The sequence below is a fragment of the Cyrtonyx montezumae genome, unplaced genomic scaffold, assembly GCF_038088225.1.
Source record: "Cyrtonyx montezumae isolate F1298 unplaced genomic scaffold, pur_monq_1.0 scaffold_10, whole genome shotgun sequence".
In the NCBI taxonomy this organism is placed as follows: domain Eukaryota; kingdom Metazoa; phylum Chordata; class Aves; order Galliformes; family Odontophoridae; genus Cyrtonyx; species Cyrtonyx montezumae.
The window spans coordinates 4669626-4694359 of record NW_027071826.1 but is presented as its reverse complement, the minus strand read 5'-3'; the positions used below and the strand labels follow the sequence as shown (position 1 = coordinate 4694359).

General features: G+C 45.6%; 2 protein-coding genes across 2 annotated transcripts in view; one reads left to right on the top strand and one right to left on the bottom strand.

Annotated features, from left to right (window-relative positions):
- The window catches only part of FANCM (FA complementation group M), a 52449-nt gene extending 48779 nt beyond the window's left edge, over positions 1 to 3670 (top strand). The window contains exon 24 of the mRNA XM_065748574.1: positions 3601 to 3670. The gene's annotated coding sequence lies outside the window, so the exon portion shown is untranslated. The remainder of the gene's footprint in view (positions 1 to 3600) is intronic.
- On the bottom strand, positions 60 to 15980 carry MIS18BP1 (MIS18 binding protein 1). The gene is given in 16 exon segments (XM_065747416.1): positions 60 to 214; positions 318 to 375; positions 959 to 1040; positions 1549 to 1703; positions 2878 to 3020; positions 3559 to 3728; positions 4671 to 5439; positions 5941 to 6049; positions 6967 to 7133; positions 8319 to 8482; positions 8819 to 8909; positions 9327 to 9457; positions 9901 to 9977; positions 11861 to 12363; positions 13648 to 13779; positions 15266 to 15980. Coding segments are annotated over 16 exon segments (3564 nt in total). The 3' UTR covers positions 60 to 116.
- Between the last annotated feature and the right edge of the window lie 8754 nt (positions 15981 to 24734).

Below are 24734 nucleotides of genomic sequence, written 5' to 3'. Positions count from 1 at the left end.
GGCAAGCAGGGAAAAGGAAGGGCACAACACTGCTGGACAGATCAGCCAGAAAAAGCCCTTCCTTTGGGCTTCTTACACAAGTTTATAAAATAGTGGATAAAACCTCCAGAAGTTCATCACACAGAGAAATAGGAATCTTCCTGTTCTTCTTCATCTGAGGAATCCGCAGCCTCGGCCACAAAGACCTTCTCCACAGCAGGGATCTGCTGCACTTCTGCAACGTGAAAAACAGTGAGGGAGTGGTGTGTGTGTGAGAGAGAGAGTGCCTGGGCTGGAAAGGCACCTTCTGATGTGAAGGAGAAACAAAGTGCACTTACTTCTGTCTGTGGTGAGCCTGGTTCTGCTCGATGCTGGCGTGCTGTGCTCAGCACCTGCCTGCCAAAGAGGAACAGTCCCTGCTCAGACAGCAGCCACAGCAGTGTGAAAACATTTGGGGAGAGGTGGGAAAGGAACAGCACACAGTGTTCCATCAGAATACAGCTGCCCCACTGCTATGCCACATTTGCACAAGATTTGAAGTGCTTGTCTACCATAAAACCTTCCACTAAACCAGTGATGTTGTGCTGCTGCTGGGTTCTAGGTTGGTCATTGGAAAAGGCAGAATTACCAAAGCAAGCACAGGAAAGGAACACAAATTCAGGTACGTGGTGAGAAGTCCCACTTCCTCTCCCACTGTACAGGAAGAGATAGCAGGGATTTAAAGCATCAAAAAGGTCCCAGAACCCAAAAGCAATTACAGATCCTGAAAAGGACAGCCCACTTCATCATGACAGTCAATTCTAATAAAGGTGACTTTTCTCTGAAACGTGGATACCAAAACCCAGAAGTTTGGTGTGAATCGGGGGAGGGCTCTTCTTTTCCTTTGTCAGTGCCCATGCTGTGAGCCAGCCAGGGCTGCTCCTGCTCAGCAGAGCCTGCAGTGTTGAGGTGGAAGTGGCATTCAGGAGCCCAGCATTACCTGCTGCTTCTTCACTTTGTCCCAGCTGCTTCTGCAGCCCTTTGTTTTCTGCATTCTGAACACGTGTCTGTCGCAGTCGTTCCTGCAAGCGTCAGCAAGCCAAAGTCAGCATCACGGTGTGCTGTGCTCAGCACACACACACACCATTCTAATCCAGGCAGAAGATCAGCAGGACCATTAAGAACAGCTGTTGGCCAATTCAATATAGCAGCAGTTCTGGAGTATGACTCAGTGCAGGAGTGTTTAATTAAAGCATGTGCTAGAACTCATGGTGCAAATATCAGTCACGAAGCTTCATCACCTTCCCAGAACGTTCACTGTCCATTCCATAAAATGCCCCTTCTCACTAAAGAGAGCACCCGTTCATTCCAACAAAGCCCGAAGCTTTACTGCTATTGAGTTTAGTTGTCTGCACCTATGTGAGCAGCTCAAAGCACACACACTGGCAAATGAAAGCTTTCTCTAAACAAATACCTCCAGGACTGCAGCATTTGCTCTGCATACTGCAGGTTAACCCCAAGAGTGATCTTTCTCAGACCAGAAACAAGAAAAGAAAGCATCAGCAAAGGATCAGCAGCACGAGTTCCCACCTGTTGATAGGTCCCAGCATTCCAGGGCTGATGTGCTCACACTGAGGGGTTTTTGCCAGGGGGAAGATGGCTGAGGAAGGCGTGATGGGGTTGCTCGTAAGTGCAAAGACATCATCATCAATATCATCACCTTGGCTTCCCAGGAACGTGGGCAGCTATGAAGACACAGCAGACAAATCAATGAGCTGCCCTTTATTCAAGTCTGTATACGAGGCCTCTCACGATTCTGTGCTCGAGAGCAATCACAGCCAGAATTCTGTTCACACCTGCACCCCAGCTGTATCCCTCTTCCCCAGGCTGAGCAGTTCCAGATTTAATTCTCTCCTCAGCAGGTGCTCTCTCCCCATCCCTCTGCTCACTGCAGCTGCTTTTCCTGACTCCACTACATCCCTCTTGAGGTGCAGATAGCAGCAATAGACACTGTGTGCTGATTGCAGGTATGCGAGGACTCCATAGGGCAGCCCATGGCTTGGTCCAACTCTAAACACTCCTGCTGATGCTCAACGTTTTGCTGCCCGTTTTTTTTTTGGTTACTACTACAGATTAAAAGAAAAAAAAATCTGATTAGAATGACAGGCTCAGAGCTGACCATTACTTCTCAGGAGGAAGATTTCAGGATACTCAGGGAACTTGAGGTCCCTCCATTTTGAAGAGAGAGCTGAAAAGGTTCAGAGAGGAGCAACACACAATCAAAAACCCAGAATAACTTCCATACAGGAAACAGAGCAGCAGCTCCTGGGCAAAGAGAGCTGTACCTGGCACCAGAGGTGAGCAGGGGTCAGGACAGCTGTTTGCTCCCTCCTCTCCAGAAGGAGACAAAGTCAGCAAATTAAACAAACAAAAGGTGAGGACTGCTCACACAGCAGGTTCAGCCCCACAACGTGCTACAACATACTGGAGATGTGAGCAGTCTGTGAGGGGCTGGACTGCTCCATGGAAGCAACTTGTGACTCCTCAGTAAGGATTTCTCTCTGCAGTCTCTCTCACCATACACCACAAAAGCAGGCTCACTTCTTTTGCGCAGCTGACAGTTGGCAAAATTAATTGGAATCCCCCCCCCAAAAGAAAAAAAAAACAATAATGGAGAGTTGTTCTGCATGACTGGCTGAATTTGTGCTCTACCACAATGGTATTCTGCCATCCACTGGACATGGATGCCTCGATTCCTTCATAGCCAGTCTGCACATTCCCACTGCCAGCAAAGTCTTGCTAAAATGAATCAAGCAAACCTCCTCTCCCCAAAGCACAGGATCATACTGCTGGCACTGAACCAGCTGAATTATCAGTCAGAAAAGCATATGGATACACAGTTTTCCCAGATTTCCTTACCCTCACTCTCCTGTTTTGAAAGGGTGTAGCAGTGAATATATCATCGTGGTCATCCTTTGGCAAATTGTCCAGGAAGTCTCTCATCTGCTGCTTTCTTTTGAAGGTTCCCACTTTAGCAGTTATTGCAACAGGCTCTGTCTTATCTACACGAATCAAAACATTACTTTTTCTAACACGTTAGTTACACAGCACACTTCTAAGTTACCTGGCTGCAATCACAGTCGTGGAATAGAATCACAGAATAGGATGGAAATGGAATCAATCAGTGCTAGCAGTGAAGGCCTCTGTTTTGTGGAAACTGCTCATAATCTCTTTGTAGTCCTTTGGATTTCTGTACAATCTATGCTTTCAAAAATAAATCCCCCACTATATCTTAATCAGAAAATTACTGCAGGGCCTTACGAGCAGTTTCCTTCTCCTGGGTGGTGAGTCCAGGTAAAGTCATCCTGTCAAAAATTCTGATTTGCCCTTTTCGTTTCTGTTTCAGTCATTTCTGACAACAAACCTCTGCAGTGTAGAAGATAACCTCCTTCAATACATCACTCTGATCCAAGCAGGATGAACTAAATCTTCATTGCTTGTTTATCAGGGGTGTTTGCTTTCATGGCTGCAGCTCCCATGATGTAATAATGAATTTAAAATGTAAAGACAAAATTATCCTCAGAACCAAGGGGCTGGTACCTTTCTGTTCTGTGCCTCCCGGTGTGGTTTTCTTTGTGGCAGGTCTTTTGGAAGCTTTTGCCTGTTCTTCTGTGTATTTCCGATGGCAGTCCTCAGCAGAACGAGACCCGACAGCCATCGCTACCTCCACCCAGAAACCATTCTTGTGCTTTGGAAATGAAGCAACTGCCCTGCCAAGAGAACAAAGCCAGGGCCCTCTTCAAGCAGGAGAAACTGTGCAGCACTGCCATGCACCCTGTGACTCACAGCACGTGGGAGACCTCATCTGCAGAAGGTACCAGAGATGCTTTACCAAGCAGATGTTTTATTTGAATACCTCAGTTACAAGGTATGTGTGGTAAACACTGCCCTCTAGCTAATTAAGTAATTGCCCAATGTGTTAATTTTTTTTGTGGTCGGTCTCCCCAACAAAGTTTAAATACGTAAACACAATATGGTTCATATTTTATTCCCTACAGGAGAGAATATATTACCTTTTAATGTCTAAACCATATATATTAATTTATTAATACTTTTACAATACTACAGAATCACAGAGCTGTAGGGGTTGGAAGGGACCTCCATAGATCATGGAGTCCAATTCCCTGCCACAGCAGCTCCCAGCCCAGGTTGCACAGGTAGGCATCCAGGTGGGTCCTGAATGTCTCCAGAGAAGGAGACCCCACCTCTGTGCAGCTCCAGTGCTCCACCACTGCACTGTGACTTATTTACCAACTTGTGTTTCCAGCTTTATTCATAGAGGTGTCTCTCACAAAAAAAAAAAAAAAAACAGGACATCTGGAACACAGGTGGAGGAGCACTGCATCACAGAACTGTAGCTGCTAACCGTGCTCCTCTCAGTCTGCATTTCCTGGCAGCTCACACAGCACAGCTACTGCAGCTCATAGTTGTTGCCTGCTTTATTCTACTATTCTTTAAGTTGTGAGCCAAAAGTATTTTGGAAAAGGGAATTAAAGCAAAAAGGAAATTTTGAATAATGTGAGACTGTTTCAAAACAAAAAACCTGAAGAATCCAAGTTCAGAAGACTACCATCCAAACACTGCAGTACCCAAATTATGCCTCCTCGTATCCGAGATCAGCTTTGCCCTCTGAAGACAAAGGAACCACTTGCCTGTGCAGCTTCTGCAGTTCCTTCTGAGACCAGACATCAGCTGCCCTTGAAAAGAAATCAAGAGTTTTGTGCACCTTATCCCTCTTGGATTCACTCCGTTTTGCTGCTGAAGACTTGGCAGTGTCAAAAACATCACCATTTGCTTTCTTATTGGATACTTCTGATTTCTTTTCCCTGACGTGACATTCCTCACTAGATGTTTCTCCTTCAGAGGAATCAGAACCCCCTATGAACGCAGGTATCCTTTGCCTCAGCTGCACATGGGGGGAGGCAGCAGCAGCACTGTGTGTGACCGCCCTGTGTTCTCCAGACCCCTCGTCTGTGCTGCCCTGCAGCCTGTCACAGGCAGATGAAGATACAGAGTTTTGAATCTTTTGGGGCAAAAGAGGTTTATTTTTCCTTTTGACAGACAATTTGATGTAGTCACTGGATTCCTCTTCCTCATCCTTGCTTGAGGATTCTTCTGTTAAAGGCTTATCCTGAAAAGGCTTTTTAGCTGACCTTAAAGAGTACGTCTTCTGATCTGCAGTCAGTTCTCCATATTCTTTTCCTGTCTTTTCTTTTCTCGCTCCCACAGTTCTGCTATTATAGTGATGCTTGTTTGTATCTTCAGTGTTTAAGCGAGTCCCCTTATTGGAAAGCAAGGTTTTACTTTTCTTGGTATCATTCACACGATCACTTTCATCATCTGAAATAAAGCGCCTGGCTTCTCTGCTTCCAGTGGACACGGTTTTGTTTTTAGAGCTTAGTCTGTTCTCTTTGCTCTTCCCTGAAAGAGATGATGCCAGTATATAACAGTTAAGGTAAATCATCACCGCACTCTCAGATAGGCAGGCAGGTCCTGCACCCAGCAGGCAGGAAGCAGTGAGAATGCTTCCTAACAAAGCTCTAAGCAGTGGATTTAGACTGAGCAAATGCTCCTCCCTCTGCTCAGAGGGAGCACAGCCAGCAGCACTCAGGATCCTTCACGCAGACTTCCAGCACTTGCATTCTTTGCTCCCATGAGGGAATGCCTCTGGACTATTAGGAGAGTTAGGGTTATCAAGGCAACGAGACAGCGTGGAAGTATGGAACAGATAGAGACTAAAATAGTAAGCAGAAAATGCTGTGAAAATGCTACTCTGATAAATCTTCAGATAAGTGAATGATAATTAAAGATGTAACTAAGTTGTTTGCATTAGCCAGGCATTGCTCCAGCACCCAACTCACCATCCCACTGAACGCAGTCAAGAACTCCTAATATTACAAGCAAAAACTTTTTTCTTTTTACCTTTATCTTGGCTTTTTGTTTTTCCTTCCACAGTCTTCACTGAATCCCTTCCTTCCGTTGTCTTACAGAGTGAACTGGTCTTTCTTTTGGGTTTTTCAGTGCTATACATCTTCAAAATAAAATAATTTAATCTAAACTTCTGCCAGAGCTTACATATCAAGCCTACCGACACCAGCTCTGAAAGCCAAATGTTTACAGGATGGGTAGAGTTAAGACACCTGCACTGCCCAGGGTCATTTCATTGCTGTTGGATGAACACGAGTGCACTCGACTAAGGCAACTTTGCCAGACTCCTGCTACATTCTCTAACGCAGCTAAAATCTCAAGACCAAGGACCTTCTGGTGAACAGGACACACACCTGCACTGCTGGAGCTGATGAAGTGTTAGTTCACTCCCTGTGCCACGTGATCAATTAATGTTAAGAAAAAAAAAAACCAACTGCTGTAAGGATTGCTGCCTTCCTTCACACTTTGCTCATCATCAGAGAACCCATCAGAGCTGCTTCAAGTCTTGTAATAAATGAGAATAACCCATCCCAACCAAAACTGAGGTGACCTGGACAAGGTATAAGAAGTGAGGAAACATCTGCTCCTAAGGTATGTAAAACTACACAGAAAAGGAAAAGTTGAGAACAACAGAGAACACAAAACCTTGCCTCCAGCCCTGACATCCCTCATGTGACTGGCCGTGGGGACAGGGACTTGATGATTGCAGGAGGTGTTTTACTTGGGAACCTCCGTAACCCAAAGCAGCAGCTCTGCACAACTTCCTGATCTTTCAAATACTCCATTTTTTTTCCAGAAGGAATCACATATTATCACAGCTTCACAGGCAACAACAATCATCTGATCACAGACTTTTTTTCAACTTGCTTTAAAATGTTTTTAAAACACTTCCAAAACATCCTGCCTATTCAGGTCCTCATTAGAGCAGCCTGCTTCTGTCAGTTTAATGCATACCAAAGTTACTGATGTATTTCATTCAGGTAATTTACGTGTAACTAACAATATGCATAGGACCCTTACCATGCTCAGATAATCTATTCCACCTTTCTGGATAGTAACATTCAATCCCTGATCCACAAACTCACGCTCCCCACACCAGAAACTGAGTGGTGGTTTAACGAGACGGCCGCTACGAGTGTAGACCTCGTTGGAGTTGCTCAGTGTGGGTTTGTGTTTTGGTGTTTGATCTGCAAGAAAAACAGCAAGTTTCAGTTTTGCCCCAAGTGTTGCACTGAACACTCACTATCACACACTTCACGAGCATAAGACTTAAAGCAGTTCATTTCACAAACAATACAGAACATACACATGTTCCACAAAGTAATGATGCCCTTTTACAAGCACGCAGGTTAGAAATAAGCATACTTGAACAAGATGGAAGCAATCACATTCATGAATTATAAACCTCACCACTGTGAACCTTTCCCTTTGCTTACAAGGCTATGAATAACTTGAAAGCCATGGAGAATTACAATGATATAGACAAGTTGTCACACTGAGCAAACATTTGCTGTAATGAGAAAATAAACCAAAAATCAAACAAGTTTTATAGTGTGAGCAAGGCAATCTGATTACAGCACCAACAGTTTGCCAAGCCCGGCTGGAGCCTAGGGCAAGATATGGAAAAGAAGTTCAAGTTAAAAACCAAGAGCTATTGGTGTCCCTAATGAAGTTTGCATTACAAGGCAAAGAAAAAATAGGTCTGTCATTGGGTTGTGGCTTCACAATTCCCTTTGGAAACAAAGCCAAAGAAGGTAATCCTTTCATAATCATTCTGTCTGTGCCCAGTAGCACATCACTCTCTACTCCTCAGCTCTGGCAATAAAACATTGAGATGCCATCAAACAAACCTGCTGCAAGAACAGATTTAAGGAAGGAGTTAAAAATCAAGACAGACAAAAAAGGGGTGGAGGCCAGCACTGCATGGGAGTCTCAAGAATGAATGAAGCCTTGATGGACAGACTAAATTCCATATACACCCCAGAATGACTGACAAGAGCTTAATATAGAATACAGCAACTTAAAGTTTGCTGCTGCCAGAATAAACAGCTCTAGAGCCACTCTGACATCAGCTGCTACAGATCTAAGCAGGCTCCTGCTCCCTCCCCAAGGATTATTACCCAGAAGAGCCTCTACACAACACCTCTGTTTTGTACCAGCAAAGCAGAAAATAAAGCCAATGCCCCCAATAACTGCAGCTCATGTGAACAGAAGCAAACAACAATAACTTTCACAGTTCGTTACCCCTTCTGTACAGCCTAAAATTAACAAACCAAAACAAGCTCTCCTTTGCTGGGAAAAAGCTTAAAAAAAAAAAAAGCCAAACTATCAAACTGCCCGTTTCTTCTCTAGAGAAAAAGATTAAGACTCACAAGCACATTCATTGTTCTTTGGTAACACTTCATATGTAGTGTTTCTCGTTTCACGTTTCCTTCCATTTCTTGCTGAGTCCTCTGCATTTTCCAACACATCCGTATCCACCACTGTGTCACTCTCTTCATTTTCATCCTCACTCTTTCTTTTTTTGCGTTCCTTCCTAAAGATTTAGACATTAAGAAAAAAAATAACACACACCCAAAGCAGATATCCTTTAACAAAAAACTTATGTAGACTCCCAAGTCTTCTCCCATCCCAGCAGAAGCCCAGCAGTGGAGTGCAGCTGTGCCCACAGTGCCACCAAATCACCTTCACTTGTGTTGACCCTATGCACCTTAACAGAACCAAACCAAAGCAGTGTGATGAAGAATTTGCTGGATCACAGTCTCCAGATACACATCTACCATATTTTATCTTTCACTAATGTAATATTCTTAAAAATCAACTAATACATGGGAGAGCATTTTACAATTAAACAACTTCCAAAAGGATTTACCTTCTTATTTCCTTGAGTAACTCCTCAACATGTTCCTTCCACCTTTTGGAAAACCCAAATTTAAATCTTTTTATGAACTGATAGGGATACCCTGCGTGAAACAGAAGTGGCATTAAGCATAGCTAAGCAACATTTTTCATCAGGAAGCACAGAAATATCACTCCGTATGATCTGCCTGTAAGCACCTCAGCAACTCACTACATCTTAAACATCAGAGGTCTTTTCCCAGTTTAAAAGAGCTGCATATGTTGTGGTAAAATGAACCGAGGGCCACAGGACACAGCAGCACCTGAAGATGGCATTCTAGTTTTTGGGAGCCTGTCCAGCACTGACAGATTGGGCAAAGCTCAGTGCTCCTCCTGAGGCCACCAGTAGCACCACGTACCCTCAAAGCCCAGTTTGCAGGATGATACAGAACATTCACTTTGGCAGCACACACAAGCAGAAAGCTATGTAATTCTAAAGCCCTTCTCAGTCTGCAGTGTTACACTAAGAATGATCTTCTTACCTTCTTTTCTCATTGAAGCAGAATCCATGTGTCCCTGTAGCAAGTAGATATTGCCAGATGATGTCTTAACTTGGTTGTATGCTATACATTCTACAATTGCATTACTATGCCATAGCATATCCTTCATATCTCTAAGAAAAGATAAATAATAAAAACATGAAAAACGAAACCCACAATTTTCATAAAAAGAGGAATTTAGAACAAGAATATGGATGTCTCCTATCAATGTGACGGTGTTACACATGTAATGAGTCAGACAGACACTGGCAGGACATGCTAGGTTTTCCTTTCTTAGCTTGGAAGGTTTCTGGACATCTTATTCACTGTTTGGACAGGAAACAAAACAAGCTTGCCACCTACTTCATCACAGAACACGCTAGACATTAGGCTGCAAAAACAAAGTAGACTAAAGGACCTGCTGTTGCTGAATTGTGTGGAAGTGATTCTAACAGTACCAAGGTATCCCAACACAAGTTCAATGCCACACCTCCAAGGACAGTACCACCTTTAGGGCCGAGATGTTAAAAACCCTCCAACACATTTACAATGCATTTGACTCAGTTTTTTTCCTTACTTTCGTCTTCCTTCCACACAGACTGCAGTGTTGCCATTCATCACTTTAATGCGCCAGCTGGCGAGGCAGATTCTTTTCTGTGGGAAAAAGGAAAAGATCAGATCTGCTATATTTTCAGATTAGACTATGTAACGTAGCCAATGCATTGGCAAAGTAGAAATTAACTCCTGAATGCATCAAGAATCTAAGCATCATCTTACAGACCAAAAAAGCTGAATACAGCCATTAAATGCATCAGTGTAGAATCACGAGCAAGCTGGATTCCAATGCAGAATATATGAACTTCAAAAGAGAAACGCTTTGAATAAGTCACTGTTGACTTTTGGAAGACAAAATCAACAGCCAGGACCCCAAACCCAAAGAGCCCTCCTCAGAAAATACCATCAGCATGCCATACCTCTCACACTATTATCAGTCCTCAAATGACTGCTCACAAACAGGTTATCCATGAAAATACAAAATTACTAGCTATGCTACTGTTGAAATTTAGGAGGACATTGAAATGACTGTACCCAATAAATACTAAAAACTGCTGACATTCACACTGCACTGCCTTCATATTTTAAGATACCATTTTGCACTGAAGTGGCTCAGGGGTACAAAGAAAACACAGGTCTTGGGAAGGCACACTTCCTCCAGGCCCACTCCTGAGGAGTTCAGCATGTTTCACAGTACACTGCTTTACTTGAGATCTAATCAGCAGGTCCTAAGTACCACCAAGTGCTTATTGAAGGGAAAATCCTACCTGCAAACTGGACTTGTAGCTCCCTTATCAGTTTGGATGTTCTGGCAGTAAACGCAAGCTTTCCACCCCAATCCCAAAACTCAGAGATTCAGTTATGTCGAGAAGCACTTTACCTTATAGCTAGGGAGTATCTCCCCTCCTCCTCCTCAGCTTTGCTTACACATCCAACAGCTGGATGGAACATCACACCAGAGTGGCAATGAACAGATTTAAGTGATCTCACAGTGATCTCTTTGAGCCCAGACTGCAGCTAACACTAAATGAAAAGGCCTTCTTTTATATGAACTCACCAAACCTTCCTGGGAAAAAATTCTTCTGAGGAGAAAATATTTACCAGTACAATCTGAGGATGCTTTATGCTGACAGACAGCTCAGCTCTACCATGTTGCCCTCTCACTCCCCCTCCTCAGATTGGAAGAGACCTTCAAGATCACAAAGTCCAACCTCAACCTGACCATACTACCCTAACTGTAACAACTCACCATTAAACCATATCCCTGAGCACCACATCCAGGTGGATTTTAAACACATTCAGGGATGGCAACTTAACCACCTGCCTGGGCAGCCTGTTCCAGTGCTTAACAACCCTTTCTGTAAATAATTTTGTCCTGATATCCAAGCTAAACCTCCCCTGGTGCAACTTGAGGCCACTTCCGCTTGTCCTGTCACCTGTGAAAAGAGACCAACCCCACTCTCACTGCAATCACCTGAAGAGAGCAATGAGGTGCCCCCTCAGCCTCCCTTTCCCCAGACTGAACAGGCCCAGCTCCTTCAGTCACATCTTGGGAAGCAGGGCCTCAACTGATGTAGCACTTGTTGGGAGGACATTGCCATAGTGAAAGCCCCTCTCCTCCTTCCCCAACTCCTGTTGCTGGGCATGATGTCCCATAGTGTAGGTTGGTGTAGGTCAGCAGCCCCCCCCCCCCACCTGACTCTGTGGGCTTGGGGGCAGCTTTGGTGCTCTGCCAGCACTGCCCAGTGAGAGACAGAGCAGTGGTGCAAATCAGTGCTGCTCCAGCTACAATTGCAGAGCACAGCCTATATGGGCTGCAGTGTGGAAGGTGAACTCCATCCCAGTGTCACACCCAGTACAGCCAGCAGCTTCATCTGTATGCTCATTACTTTTAACAAAAAACAAAAACATGACCAGAAGCTACAAGCAGCCCACAGGGAGTTTTACTGCTTTATTGCAGCTGATAGGGTAAGCTCTCCCACCTCTTTGTCAGCGGGGACAGCAATTTGATCTGTCTGAGGTTTATCCAAAGGGCCATTACAGTTTTCCTTCTGCTTCCTTGGTATGCAGACTTCAGGAGTAGAGACCACAACACTACAAAAGCGCTGTGTAGGTTTTTGAGCTGCAGCCTCCAGTGTCTTTTCTGCCCTGTGCTCAGCTTGACGACTGCTTGGCTTCAACCATCCTTTCTCTTGTTGAAGTTTGGTGTGTTTTGCTTCTCTATTTCCACATCTTTCTTCTAACTGATCCCCAGGTTCAGAAGGGGTAGAACAGACATCCACAGTACTAGCTGCTGTATTTAGAGACATTTCATCATCAGCATCCATTGATTCCACAAGGAAATCATCCTCGTTGTTCTTAGCAGCAGTCACACACTTTGTATGGGGATTTGGGAGCAGCTCACCAAAAGCAGATTTAACTGCTGGCTTTTCTGCAGCTGTGGGAGAAGGGATGTTCTGCTTGTTTGAGCTTGAAGATGTCAGATCTACCATTAAAAAAATGCAATTAGTGATATTAATGAGTACGTGCTAATGGTTAGCACTATTATTCTGAAAGCACTCATTCAACTGCCAATTCTAACAACAAGCACTTCTTTGAATTTGTTTGTGCTAGATTTTTATCACTACCAGATCAACAAATAACCATCCCACTTTCACTCAAAAGAGAGCTAATGCACATATCTATTAGCATACTTACCATTCTTCCTGATTTTAATTAATTCTTCTCATAGAGAATAAATTCTGTAATTCATAAATAAACAGAACCTTAAAAACTCCTTTCTTTCTAAACATAGGGTGAATACCCTGAAGGAATAGTACCCACACAATATAATGAAGGTGGACAGTACATTTTTTTATGGCTTATCCGGATGGTATAAAGACAACTGGTAAATTAAGAAGGGCTCACCTGTCACTGAAGGTCAAGGCTTGCCTAGAACGCCACACTAGAGGGATTTCCAACAGGAGATCCTTCCCCAGTGGTGGTCAGCCCTTAAATGTGGCCTAAGGAAGGTGGAGTCAGACTCCATCCCTTCTGCTCACATAGGTGCATTGCCTTCACCTGTGCTCCTGTGGCTGATTCAGTGCTCAGCTCAGGTGATCAATCAGTGGTTAAGGCCATGATGCAACAGTTCCTATACACCAAACTTAAAGATCTTGATTTCTACCCATGCTACTGCTATGCTGGGAGCTGCACCACCAGTGTCTCAAGTGTGCCCTGCCATTGGTGAAGCCACGCTGACTGCCTCAGATCACCTCCTCACCCCTTCATGTGCATTAACATCTTTTTCAGAAGGATCTGCTCTGTGATCTTCCCAGGCACAGATGCTCACCAGTTTGTAGCTCCCCGAGTCTTCATTGTACCTTTTCTGCCAGGGAACCAAGCCTTTTCTTTTTATGTATTAAAAGCTATACACAGTTAGGAAAGGATTTAGCAAATAAAAAGTTTAGAACATTTCCACCAATATTCCCATTCCAGTGCCAAACTGTCACACCTACTTTCTAATGAATTCTTGACCACAGCACCAGAGCCAATAAACACTGTACACACATGCCAAAGGAAAGCCAGACTAATGATGTCAACTTTCATGGCCAGAAGCCAGTACCCAAACCTACAGCCTGCCCACCTCCTCGTCTGAAAAGACACGTGCTGGTTTCTTGTGCCTCCTTCCCCTGTGCTACAGACAAAAGCATGTGAGACATTATAAGCACAAACAGAATCCTCAAGTCCTGCAAGCTTCTGAAGTGTTTCTAAGAGCAATATCAAATACCTTTTTGCTGCTGCTTCTCCTGCAGTTTCTGCTTGACACGCAAAAAGAACTTCTGAGGAGATTCCAATATAAGAGGGTCTACGTTCAGCATTTGAATGGTTTGGTTCTGAGGAGCCCAAATGCAAGGTGGTTCTGGAAATAATAGTACATAGAAGCACTTGGAATCAGGGAAGAAAAACATCAGGGTGGGGGGGGGAAAGGAAAATACTAATTTCCTAAGATCCTAATGCAAATGGGATCTATTTCTCAGTATTAAGGACTAACCAGTAGCACTGCTTAGAAGAAAAGAGTATTCAGTCAAAAATCATTATGGATTTGAGATAGGATGATGCAGGATGGAAACACATACTTTGGAAATCTGGTGTTAAAAAGGAAAGTATCAGAACTTCCATTCTTTGTAAAAAAAAAAAAAAAGTTATTGGTTTTTAATCGCATTCAACAGAGATAGTAAAAGCAATGAGGGGCTTTAAGCAGCAGCAAGATTTATGGAGGCTTTTCAATATCCAAACATGAAGCTTGGGCACTACTATCTCCATAGCGACTCAATAACCCCCAACAAAAGAAGTTAGCAAGCAGCTGCCCATGCTACAGGCTAAGTATTTCAGCAACCATGACTTAAAATGAAACAAATCACGAAGATTTTAACCTCAATCACTTAAATAACTGGTTAAAAGTTCAGCAAATGAGATTTACAACAACAGAATCGCTGGAACTGGAAGAGACCCTTGAAGGTCATTATTTACAGGTACTACACTTCAAGCAGGAGTACAAACAACGATGAAGCACAACCCCTCCAATAAGCAACACAGTGTTTCAGCAGGTCTTCCACTCAGGGGCAGTCTGAACACTAGGACACCAGGGCTCTGCCATAGGACAGCTTTGCCTTCAACACATCATTACTGCCCTCATGGACAGCAGCTCTGTGCCAGCAGGCAGGAGGAAACTATTCCTAATGCTGCAGCACTTTTCTGGGCGCAGGGCTTGGATGGGGCTCTGGGTGTCCCTGTTCATTGAGGGGGAGCTGGACAAGATGGCCTTTAAAGGTCTCTTCCAACTCAAACCAGTTATGTGATGTTGCAAGGTCGGCATTTGCAGCACCTGCTCGGAGACCAAATCCACGGAGCAGAGGCATCCAAACAGGCCCCCAAGCAGGATGCCTGGGAAGGATTTCAAAACCCAAGCAGCTCTCCCACCAACCTTTCTCCTTTCTGAGCTGTCAGAAGCAGCAGAACCCACTGCTTTGTTTTTGTTTGCTTATCTTCCACTTCTCAACAGATGGCACCAGGTCAGCCCCACCAGCAAAGACCAGAGAGGATGGGTTAAGGCAAACCGACCGCAGAACCACACAGAGCAGTTAGGTTGGGCTGGATCTTTGACACCATCATGTTGTACCGTGCGTGGGCTGCGTGCCTCTCAACTCAGGCTGCCCAGGGCCCACCCACGGCCTCGGGCACCTCCAGGGATGGGGCACCCACAGCTCCAGGCGGCAGTGCCCGGGCCACACCGCCTCCGATTAAAGAACACCCAGCCTCTTTCAATCCCAGCCCCCCTCGCTCCGAACGCTCCCGGGTTAACGCCGTACCCCTCCCCGCACGCTGCTGCTCCCGAGGCTACGAACCTCTCCCGTGCGGCTCCGCGGTCCCGCGCCGCCCCACACCCGCAGCGCGCAGCCCGGGCCCGCCGGGCGTCAGGATGCGGTCGCTGCCGCCGGCGCCAGCCCTCATCTTCATCCTCAGGAAGGCCGCGGCCGGGGACAGCCGGGATGGCGGATCGCGCGCGCGGCGCTTCGGCGGCGGCGGGCCGGGCCGGATCTCACTGATCTCCAGCGGCTCCCGAGCGCCCGCGCCGCCCTCCAGAAGCGTGGACTGCAGCACGCGGCCCTCTGCAGGGCGGGCGCTCGGGGAGAGCGCGGGGCCGCCCCGGCGCTGCAGGTCCTTCAGCGGGGTGAGCGTGCCCGCGGGGACGGAGCTGAGGAACACCGCGCGGAACGGCATCTCTCCGCGGCGGGGCGCGGCGATCATCGCGGCGCGGTACTGCGGGCCGTCCCCTCACGGCCCCGTTCCTGCCCCGCTCCCCTCACACAGCGCGCGCGGCGCCCGGGAGAAGATTTGATTTGGAACCGCCGCGCGCCGATTGGCGGCGGCACCGCGTGACGTCAGAGGGCGCGGAGCGGAAGTGGCGGAGCGGAGCGGAAGTGGAGGGCCGCGCTGGGGCTGCTGGGCCGCTCCGCCTGGCGGTTGTAAGGGCTCGGTCACGGCGCTGTGGGGCCGCGTGTCTCGTGGGTGAGCGACGGTACTGGAGGCTCTCTGCAGGCTGTGGATGCACTGGTTCATGGTGCGGCGCTTTGGGGGCAGCGGTGCCCGGAGCGGACCCCTCTGCGTGCTGTGGGGGGTGAGGGAGCGGTGGGGGGAATGAGCTCGGTGCTTCTGTAAGTTCCCACCAGGTGAAGCACCTGGGAAGCTTTTCCTTAATCGGCTTCTTGTAGAAGTCACTGCCCTTTGTGTTCCTTCTGTGAAAAGCACAGTAAGGTCTGCAGGAAGTTATGTGAACGTAGTTCTTAGCAGAATTGGTTTGTGAGCTCTGGGAGCATAGTTGGGAAAGCTGCAGATAATCACACGTATGATAAACTTCATTAGGAAGGCAAGTCCCCTTCTCTGCGTAACAGGTTCTAGGAAGGTCTCTGTGTTGTATGTCTTCAATAATTTTAAGCTTATTTGCTGCTGTGTTGCTCTCTGAAGGAGAGAAGAGGCCGATTTTTGCAGGGAAGAAAAAGTAATCCTGGTTAGGTACAGAAAATTGTTTCTGAAAACTGCATTACCTTTGCTGTGCTTTATTCCTGTATTTTGTTTGTTTTTGCTTAATGGAAGGCATGCTCCCATTTGCACTACGTTCACTTCAGCACCAGACCACATAAATACTAGTCCTGGTAAATATATCTCTGTTCAGCTTTATAATCATAAGAAACTAGTAGGGCTACTCAGATACCTTGGCATATGCTTAATAACTGGTAACACTAGAACACAAGGTGGGCTGGAGACCAACTGTTAGATGAGATTCAGCAAGAAAGCATCCAAGACTTTCTCGCCAGTGGAGAAAGAAGGGGCATGTGCAGAGAGCCGAGCATTGTTCCACCTGTCTGGCCATCTGAAGCAGGTGAGCATGGCCCTCACCTGAGGGGAGGCCTACCCTACAGGACTTACATAAGTGTTGAAATCTGATTTCTTTTAGTGGCATCTGTGACACTTCCATGCTGTTTTGGTACTGTCCCTGAAATCTGTGCAGTGCTCTAAACACATTATTTATGGGACTTTGCACATATGGAGTGTGATTGGCAGGATGATGCCAATGCTGCTGGACGGAAGTCCTCTTTTGGAAAGTGAGGTAAAAACCTTGCTTTCTTCTCTCTCTTTACCACGCTTCAGTGCAAAAGCTTCATTGCTTGCTGTCTCAGTGCTGCTGCTGTGTGCAGCAGGCTTGAATTGGTGAGGTAATGACTGTCAGAGCTTCCCCTCTGCCATTTTTTCACTACCTATGTTTCTGACAACCTGGTGGTGGAGTTCTGTCACTCAGGGGATGTCTTTGGGCAAGTTCCATAGCTCTTGTATGTAAGTAGTCTTTGCCTAGTTGTAAAGGCTCATAAAAGTTTGTGACCTCCTGAATACTTTCTGATGCATTGGATAATACATCTGTGTGGATTTTCCTTGAAGGAAAAAAAAAAAAACAACAGCTTCCACTCACTGCCTTGAGCTCTGAATGCTGTACTTTCTGGGGTAGAACTTCTGATGGTGTCACACTCAGCTTGGTGAAACCTGGCTTGTGCAAGGCTCACTGTACCCTATGGGAAGTGTGACCCAAGTTTCAGAAGGCGTTTCAGCTTTTGGTGTCAGAACAATCCGATCTGTGCTCTAAGTACGGCTGCTTTTAGGAAGTCTTATACATCTATTTATTTTTTCTTTTCCCAGAAGTGTGGAATTGACAAATTTTCAGATGTGTATTGATTTTTGTGAGGAGTTCTGGTATTCTGCCAGGATGAATAGGAGTGTGAGCATAAACAAGTAAATAGCTCTTCACAGGACTAGATGGTTTATGAACCTAAAAGGAGGAAATCTCTTCTGTGAGTATGCATGTGTGCCAGCTTGTGCAGTAAGCAAATACTGAGTGAAAGCACTGCTTGTCACTGACAGAACATGGCTATGATTTTCTTAGGTGACAGTGGGTGGCTGACTGCAGATGGTAGTTCTTATTCTTTTGTCTCCTCAGAAAGGTTTGAGCTGTTCTCAGCCAGTAGCTGGGAGTGGAAAAAGGAGGCTGTGGTCTGGGGATATCAGAAAAGAATTGTATTAAATAAAAGCTAGGAGCAATGTACCTTTCACTGAGTATTACAAATGGAGTGGCTGGTTTCAGTGGAACCAACTGCAAGGTCAGAAGCTGCACAAGCTGTAGTGTGTACCCATGGGACTGCTGTGCAGCCACATGGCACTGAAAACTTACTGTGTTTTGAGTCTTGACCTACCATATGCCACAGGAGTGATACTGCCTTTCATACCTGTTTGTTGTATTTTGACCTTTTTGTTGTAATTTGTAAAGAGTTTTTCATAAGAATAAAACTTTTGAACCACATCTGTCTCTCTCAACTCTTGCTCATTCTGATACGTGGCTCAGGGTGATCACAAAGAGAAAGCACTTGGTGCAAAATGGAGTTTTGCCAATCTGTGCTTGCCAGTATGCCTTTGAGATTTTCCACCTGTGCTGTTTGAGACACCTGGGTGTTGCTTGTTTGGGAGAGCACTGGCTTTATAAGCAGGAGCAGGCAAATACCTGTTGTTAAAACTCACAGTTCCAGTCATCCCTGGCTACTGAAAGCACCTTCTAAGCAAGAGAGTCTAGAAGTGTGATCTCACTCACAATGGCACTGCTTATGTGATGAATACTAAGCCAAAGCTGTATGGCAGTTCACTGGTATTCCTCCTGGGTGTAAATTATTCAAGATTTAAATCAACTCACCAAAGTTAACACAGTGGGAGTGGGAGGATCCAGTCTGATCCTCCCCTGGGACATGATAGTGCCTTTGGGTCAGAATGGGTGATGCCGTTAGGTTTCACATTGAACTTGGCACACTGTCTGGCAATGTTTCTCACGTTGGTCTTTCAGAGCTAGAATACCTGCTGGGTGTTTCATGAGATGAAATCTTTGGATAAGTAGAGACCTTGCTGGGTGCCAACCTTCTGCTGATTGCTGCTGGTATCCTGTCCTGCTGCTGCGTGTCAGCCTGGAGCTGTTTGAGCTGTTCTTCCTTTTCATAGGCAATAGAAAGTGAGATTAAGAACACTATTTTAATAAAGCAGTTGCAGGCATTTAATAACAGCATGCCAATTTATGATAAGTGAAACTTACTGTGACATTTCTGACTGCTGTAAATTAATAGGCAGGCACTGAAAGGGAACTTTGCAGGCAGTATGATTCTGATATGGATGTATGGAATTTATTACTTGGTTTTGGAGCTTTGCTCTCATCTTATTAACAGTGAATTTAGTAATTCTGTTTGGAATGCAAATATATTAGTGAAACTAATTTGCTTTGCTTTGAAAGATAGACCTCTTATTCAAACCTTATTCATAACTGCAGACGGAGGCAAATAATGGGCTGAAAACTTGAATGACACGGGCAGAATTAACCAAGCCCTAGACTTGTTTAGAACACTGCAGATGCACATGATGAAATGATAGAGAAGGAAGATGTGGTGGGCTGCATTTTCAGACTGAATGTTGGTCATGTTTGTGATCATTTGGCCGTACCATTGGATCATTTGGGTTTACTTTAAAAAATAAAGCAAATCAGAAATGTTTCTGTTCTGAACCCTTCTGGGAAACCAGAGGGAAAACCAGAGGGGTTGGAGCAGCTGATGAAATGGGGCTTTGCTCATTTTTCAACATCAAGAGTCAGGTTTAAAGCTGCTGGTCCAGTTCTGGAGTTGCTGGAAAAATTGAGGTGATACTAACTTGTGCCAACTGGGAATCTGTATTACTGTGCTGTTAGCAAAGATCTGTTGCACTGTTTTGTGGAGAGATTCACTGTTCTGACATTTGGATCCCCTCTGTGAGGATCTAGTCTAAGTGGTATGGGTGTCATTCTGCATCCCTGCTGCTGTGTCTTTGGCTGCTATGATTAGCTTCTGGAGGAAAGATGTGGGGGAGCACATCAGTTAGCCAAGTAATGTGTGAATAAATTGCTGTTTACTGGTTGTAAACCAGTCAGGGAAGCCCTTGGTAGCAGTTATCTGAGTTATCTTCCATGGGGAGCTTGAAGAGAGGCCTGGATTGATGGAGGAGCTGGGGGCCAGCCTCTTCAGCCAACGGGAGATTGTGAAGAGCTCTGAGAAATGCTGTGGGACTGAAGAGGAATTGGCTGTGATCTGGAGGTCCTTCTGTTGCAGTCTGGACATAGGAGTGAAGGAGCTGTACCAGGCAGTTATGACACTAACCCACTGCCATTGCACTCACAGTCATGATGCCTGGTATGCAACTCGTGTATGCCTTCTATAGCTTATTTGGCTCTATGCCTCTGCTGCTGATTTAAGCATCTGGGGTGTTTCTTTTTTCCTCTTGAGTAGTAATCAATGCTTTCTCTGTCCTTCCAATGCATTTTGCTTGCTGGTGTTCCACTTTGTGACTGGGCATATTTAGTGCATCCCACCTTCATGCTGGCAATTTCGTATGCTGATTGACATTCTGGCCTGCTATTCTTGCTTTTGTCCTTGCTAATTGGATTTTTGTGAACTCTACTCCTGCTGGTATAGCAATGGTACTCAGAGCCATAGCTTTTCTCCAGGGCTTTTATTTGTGCTTAGGTTTATACTTCTGCTTGGCCTGTCCGTGTCACCTATTACAGTGCAAGGTCTATCTCCCTTAGTTAACCAACCATTCACATACTTCCCATTGTTATTTCACCGCACGAGCTCTCTAATAGTTTCCTTTACTTTCAGGAAGTTCAGAAGACAACTTAACACAGAACCAGGCTCGTCTGTAAGATTTGCTTTTTGTCTTGGCAGACAGACTAGGATTGGCTTGCAGGTTTCATAAAGCCAGTAGGACATCCTGCATCCCTATGGAGGAAATTGGAGGTCAGATATGGAATCTCACCTGAGCTGTGGGCAGTTGAGATCAAAGATAAGGGGGTGAGCAGGTTTGAAACCAGAGGCCAAAGATAGCCAAGGGCAAAATTCACACCTAAACAGGTAGAAATTGGAGGAGCTAACGGCACGGTGCATCAAAAGCAGCATGATCAGGACCATGGGTTGAATGTCAGGAGATTGAAGAACCTATAATTTAAGGTAATCAGCAAGATGAGGAGCTGGAAGGACTAGTATGTGGGCTGGCCAGGAGCAAAAATCTGCAACACTAAGCAGGAGAGAGGCACACCATAGTCCGAGGACACGCTGAGCACTTTGGTTCATATACAACCATGGGCTGTGTGTCACATCTCACAGTTTTGAGATGCTGTCTTCCATCACTATAGGAAAGACCTGAAAAAGTGGAGAAAAGTTGGGATGCAACTGCAATATAGAAAAAAGAGGACTGAACAAGAGATGGTACTCTTGGGAAGCAGGGCAGCTCACGTCTGAATGCCCTAAGCCTGCAGTTCAGCCATGATAGCAGATGTCTGGAACTTATATTTCCCTGATGGGAGATGTTTCTATCTCCTGCTGTTTGCTTCCTCTCCAGGACAAGATATCCCATGCTGACTACAGCCCATGGTGCTCTGTTGTCTGCCGCTGGTCCTGCGTCGAAAGATGCTGAAAGAAAAGGAATGAGCTGATGTGGGTGTGTGGGTTTGGGGGTATGTAGGAGAGAAGACAGAAGACATTCCTTCTGTGTTGCATAGCAAAACTCAGAGAGCTACACCTACCTGTTCCTGTGTGATGCAGACTGTGCCCCTTGTCTCTGTACCACTCAGTTACATTCTCTACCATTTTCTACTTGCTGCTTTCATTTATGTCTTTTTCGGAGGGAACCTGTGTTGCATGGAATTATGTATGTTTTCCTGTTTTGCCCACTGGTGGGATTTAACTTCTGGCACAACATTTTTCACTTTGGTATCAGGGTTATGTTTCTGTTTGGTATGATGGACATATCATGTTCCTTCCTCTAATTCATAGGACAGTTTCTGGTTGGATTGCTTCCCTGTTTCACTCTTCCATGCCGTTTTCCATCAACTCTTACTTTTACAAGCTATTGTTCCCTTTCCCCACTGCAAGTGCAAACCCACACAGCTCTGCAAAAGGAGATTCCTCCCTTCCCCCCTTCCCCTTTTTGTTCACCTGTATGTTTTGTCTCCTAAGGAATGAGTTATCTTTTGATGTGGCTGTCCCTGCAGGTGGAAGCTGGCAGCATGGACTTGAAATTGCTTTTACCTTTTGTAATTCTTGTCATTGCTTGTGATATGTGCATCACAGCAGTGGTTTTCTCTGTGAACGAGCAGATTAACACCAATTATTTAAGTAATTGTTACTCGTATATTGCCCCCATGTGGCCAGAATGACAGAAACACCAATCAAATTCATATCACAATACTAATTGAAAAACGTATTGCAAATTATTTTATACTTTTAGTGAGCTTTTTGGGTCTTCTCAAATCCCAGCATTTCCTAGCACTGCCTGAGCATTCTGTTTCCTCCACAGTGAGCATGTTAACTGTGGGTCTGGTCAGTAAGCTTGAATTGCAAATGGAAATGTGGTGCCATGAATGTGCCTTCTGCAGGTGCTGGGCTGAAGCTGTATGAGCAATGTGCTGCCCATAAGCTCCTGACATTTGCATGGGGACCCCTCCAACATAGGCACTGCTGTACTGCAGCCCTGGCTTGTGCATCCTGATCAGCCCTTTGGGTGGCCCCTCTCACAAAATATCCTCGTGGGCTGAGCAAAGTGCATGTTAAAAACAAAGCAGAGGGTTGTTTTGTTGTTGTTTTTAAGACTGAAGACAGGTCTCTGCGGGAAGAACGAGTGATGGGAGCAGAAAAAGTGAAACAAAAAAGCCACGTAGGAGAGCTACATAGGAGAGGCTGCTCCTCTGCTCTGTGCTGAGAGAACTCACCTGGGCTGTAAGGAAGGGGACTCTTTAGCAGGGTCTGTTGTGACAGGACAAGGGGAAATGGCTCCTAACTAAAAGAGGAGAGATTTAGACTGAATATAAGGAAGAAGTTTTTATTATAAGGGTGCTGAAGCACTGGCACAGGTTGCCCAGAGAGGCATTGGGTGCCCCATCCCCAGACACCCAAGGTCAGATTGGATGGGGCTCTGAGCACTGATGGAGCCATGGGTGTTTCTGTTCATTGCAGGAGAGTGGAACCAGTGGTCTTTAAGAGCCCCTTCCAACTCAAGCAATTCCATGATTCTGTGACATTGACATGACTGATAGTGGCAAACACCGGCCCCTGTGGGGCTCCTAAACTCTGCAGTGATGGCCCAGTGCTGAGGAGAACACAGAGCTGTCACCACCAGTGCTGACCTCATCCCCTGCTGCTTCCCAGCATCCTTGCTCCCTCTCCTACCTGACCCCAGGGGCTGTGGCTCCTGGCCCTACTCCCCCAGTTGTGTGTGATCTCCCTCCCAGCCCCACTGACTCCCTTTCTCCCATCTCTTTCTGGTCATGGCATTGGCATTTGCCTTCTCCTTGCTGGTGCAGTGAGTCCCATGTGTTGATGATGAGTTTGATGTGGTTGCAAGAGAGAGCAGAGAGACCTGGAGAAGAGCTGTGTGGGCATGCAAGCCTTGTTCTTCTCTGCATTGCTTTCCTGGCAGTTTTGGGCCTTAGCTGGAGTGCTCATCCTGCTCCTTGTGCTCTTTCAGTGTCACAGGAGAAAGAAACATGAAATGCATGCACAGGACATGAGACTGAGACTCAAGGAGGATGTGGAAGAGGATGAGAAGAAAAACCCTGAAGTCGTTCCATACAGAAATGCATTCCTCATGGAGGAATGCGTTTGTCCACTGGCAAATGAACAACTCTTACACAACGTGGTGGAGAAATGAGCATACATCAGACCATTCCCAGGGGCTGCTCCATGCCACGGCTGCAGCCAGTTGTTGGACTGGATGTTGGCTTTAAAGGTGGTGGTCTCAGTGGGGCCTACCCCATCTACTGCATGCTCACGGCCGTGAAGCCCCCCCTCCCCCAAGCTGTGCCATACATTTTTGCTGAGCTTTCCTGGGCTGGGATCTATGGAAGCTGCTCTTGGTTGTACGAAGACTTCATAAAGGTAAGGGTGATCCTGCGTGGTTTTACTGTCTCCTAAGCAGTAGAGGGCGGTCTTGTCTTAAAAATTCAGGCCTCGTGCCCCTCGCTGCTTTGCTCTTCTCTGTTATTGCTGAAAGAATGAAAGTTTTTTATCTGTAGAATTACACAGGATCAAGTGTCTGTATTATTCTCTTAAATGTTATCTTTGTTGAAGGTACTTGCAGTAACTATCAGGTTTTATGCCACACAGAGTTGTTTCTCTACATTAAGTGAGAATTACTGAAGTAAAACCATTAAATGCTAACTGAGCAAATGATGGAATCCACTGTGTGAGAACACTATAGAGATCTGCTGTAATTGAATAATAAATCTGAAATTAATATTGAAACTTTTTAATTCCTGAAATCATAGAATCGTACGTGTTGAAAGAGGCCCATCAAGGCCCTCTGCTCCCACCCCACAGGGACACCCACAGCTCCATCAATGCTCAGCACATCCCCTGACCTCAGGTGTCTGCAGGGATGGGGCACCCTCACCTTTCTGGGCAGCCTGTGGCAGCACCTCACTACCTCTACTTCGAAAAGCTTATATCCAATCTAAATCTCTGCATGAGATTGGTGCTTTCACAGAAAGAGATACGAAACAAATGACAGTGTGGATAGTTAAGCTTTCACTATTTATTTTATTATTTTGTTCAATTGTAGGTAGTTGGTATTTTTACCCATTGCCTTTATTTTGCATAACCTTTTTATATTCCTCAGGTGTCACCAGGTGACTAGAGTGTTAAATTGTTAGGCCACTAACAGTGGCTGAGCTATTGCAGATGACCCCTCATGATAAACTTCTCTGTGAAG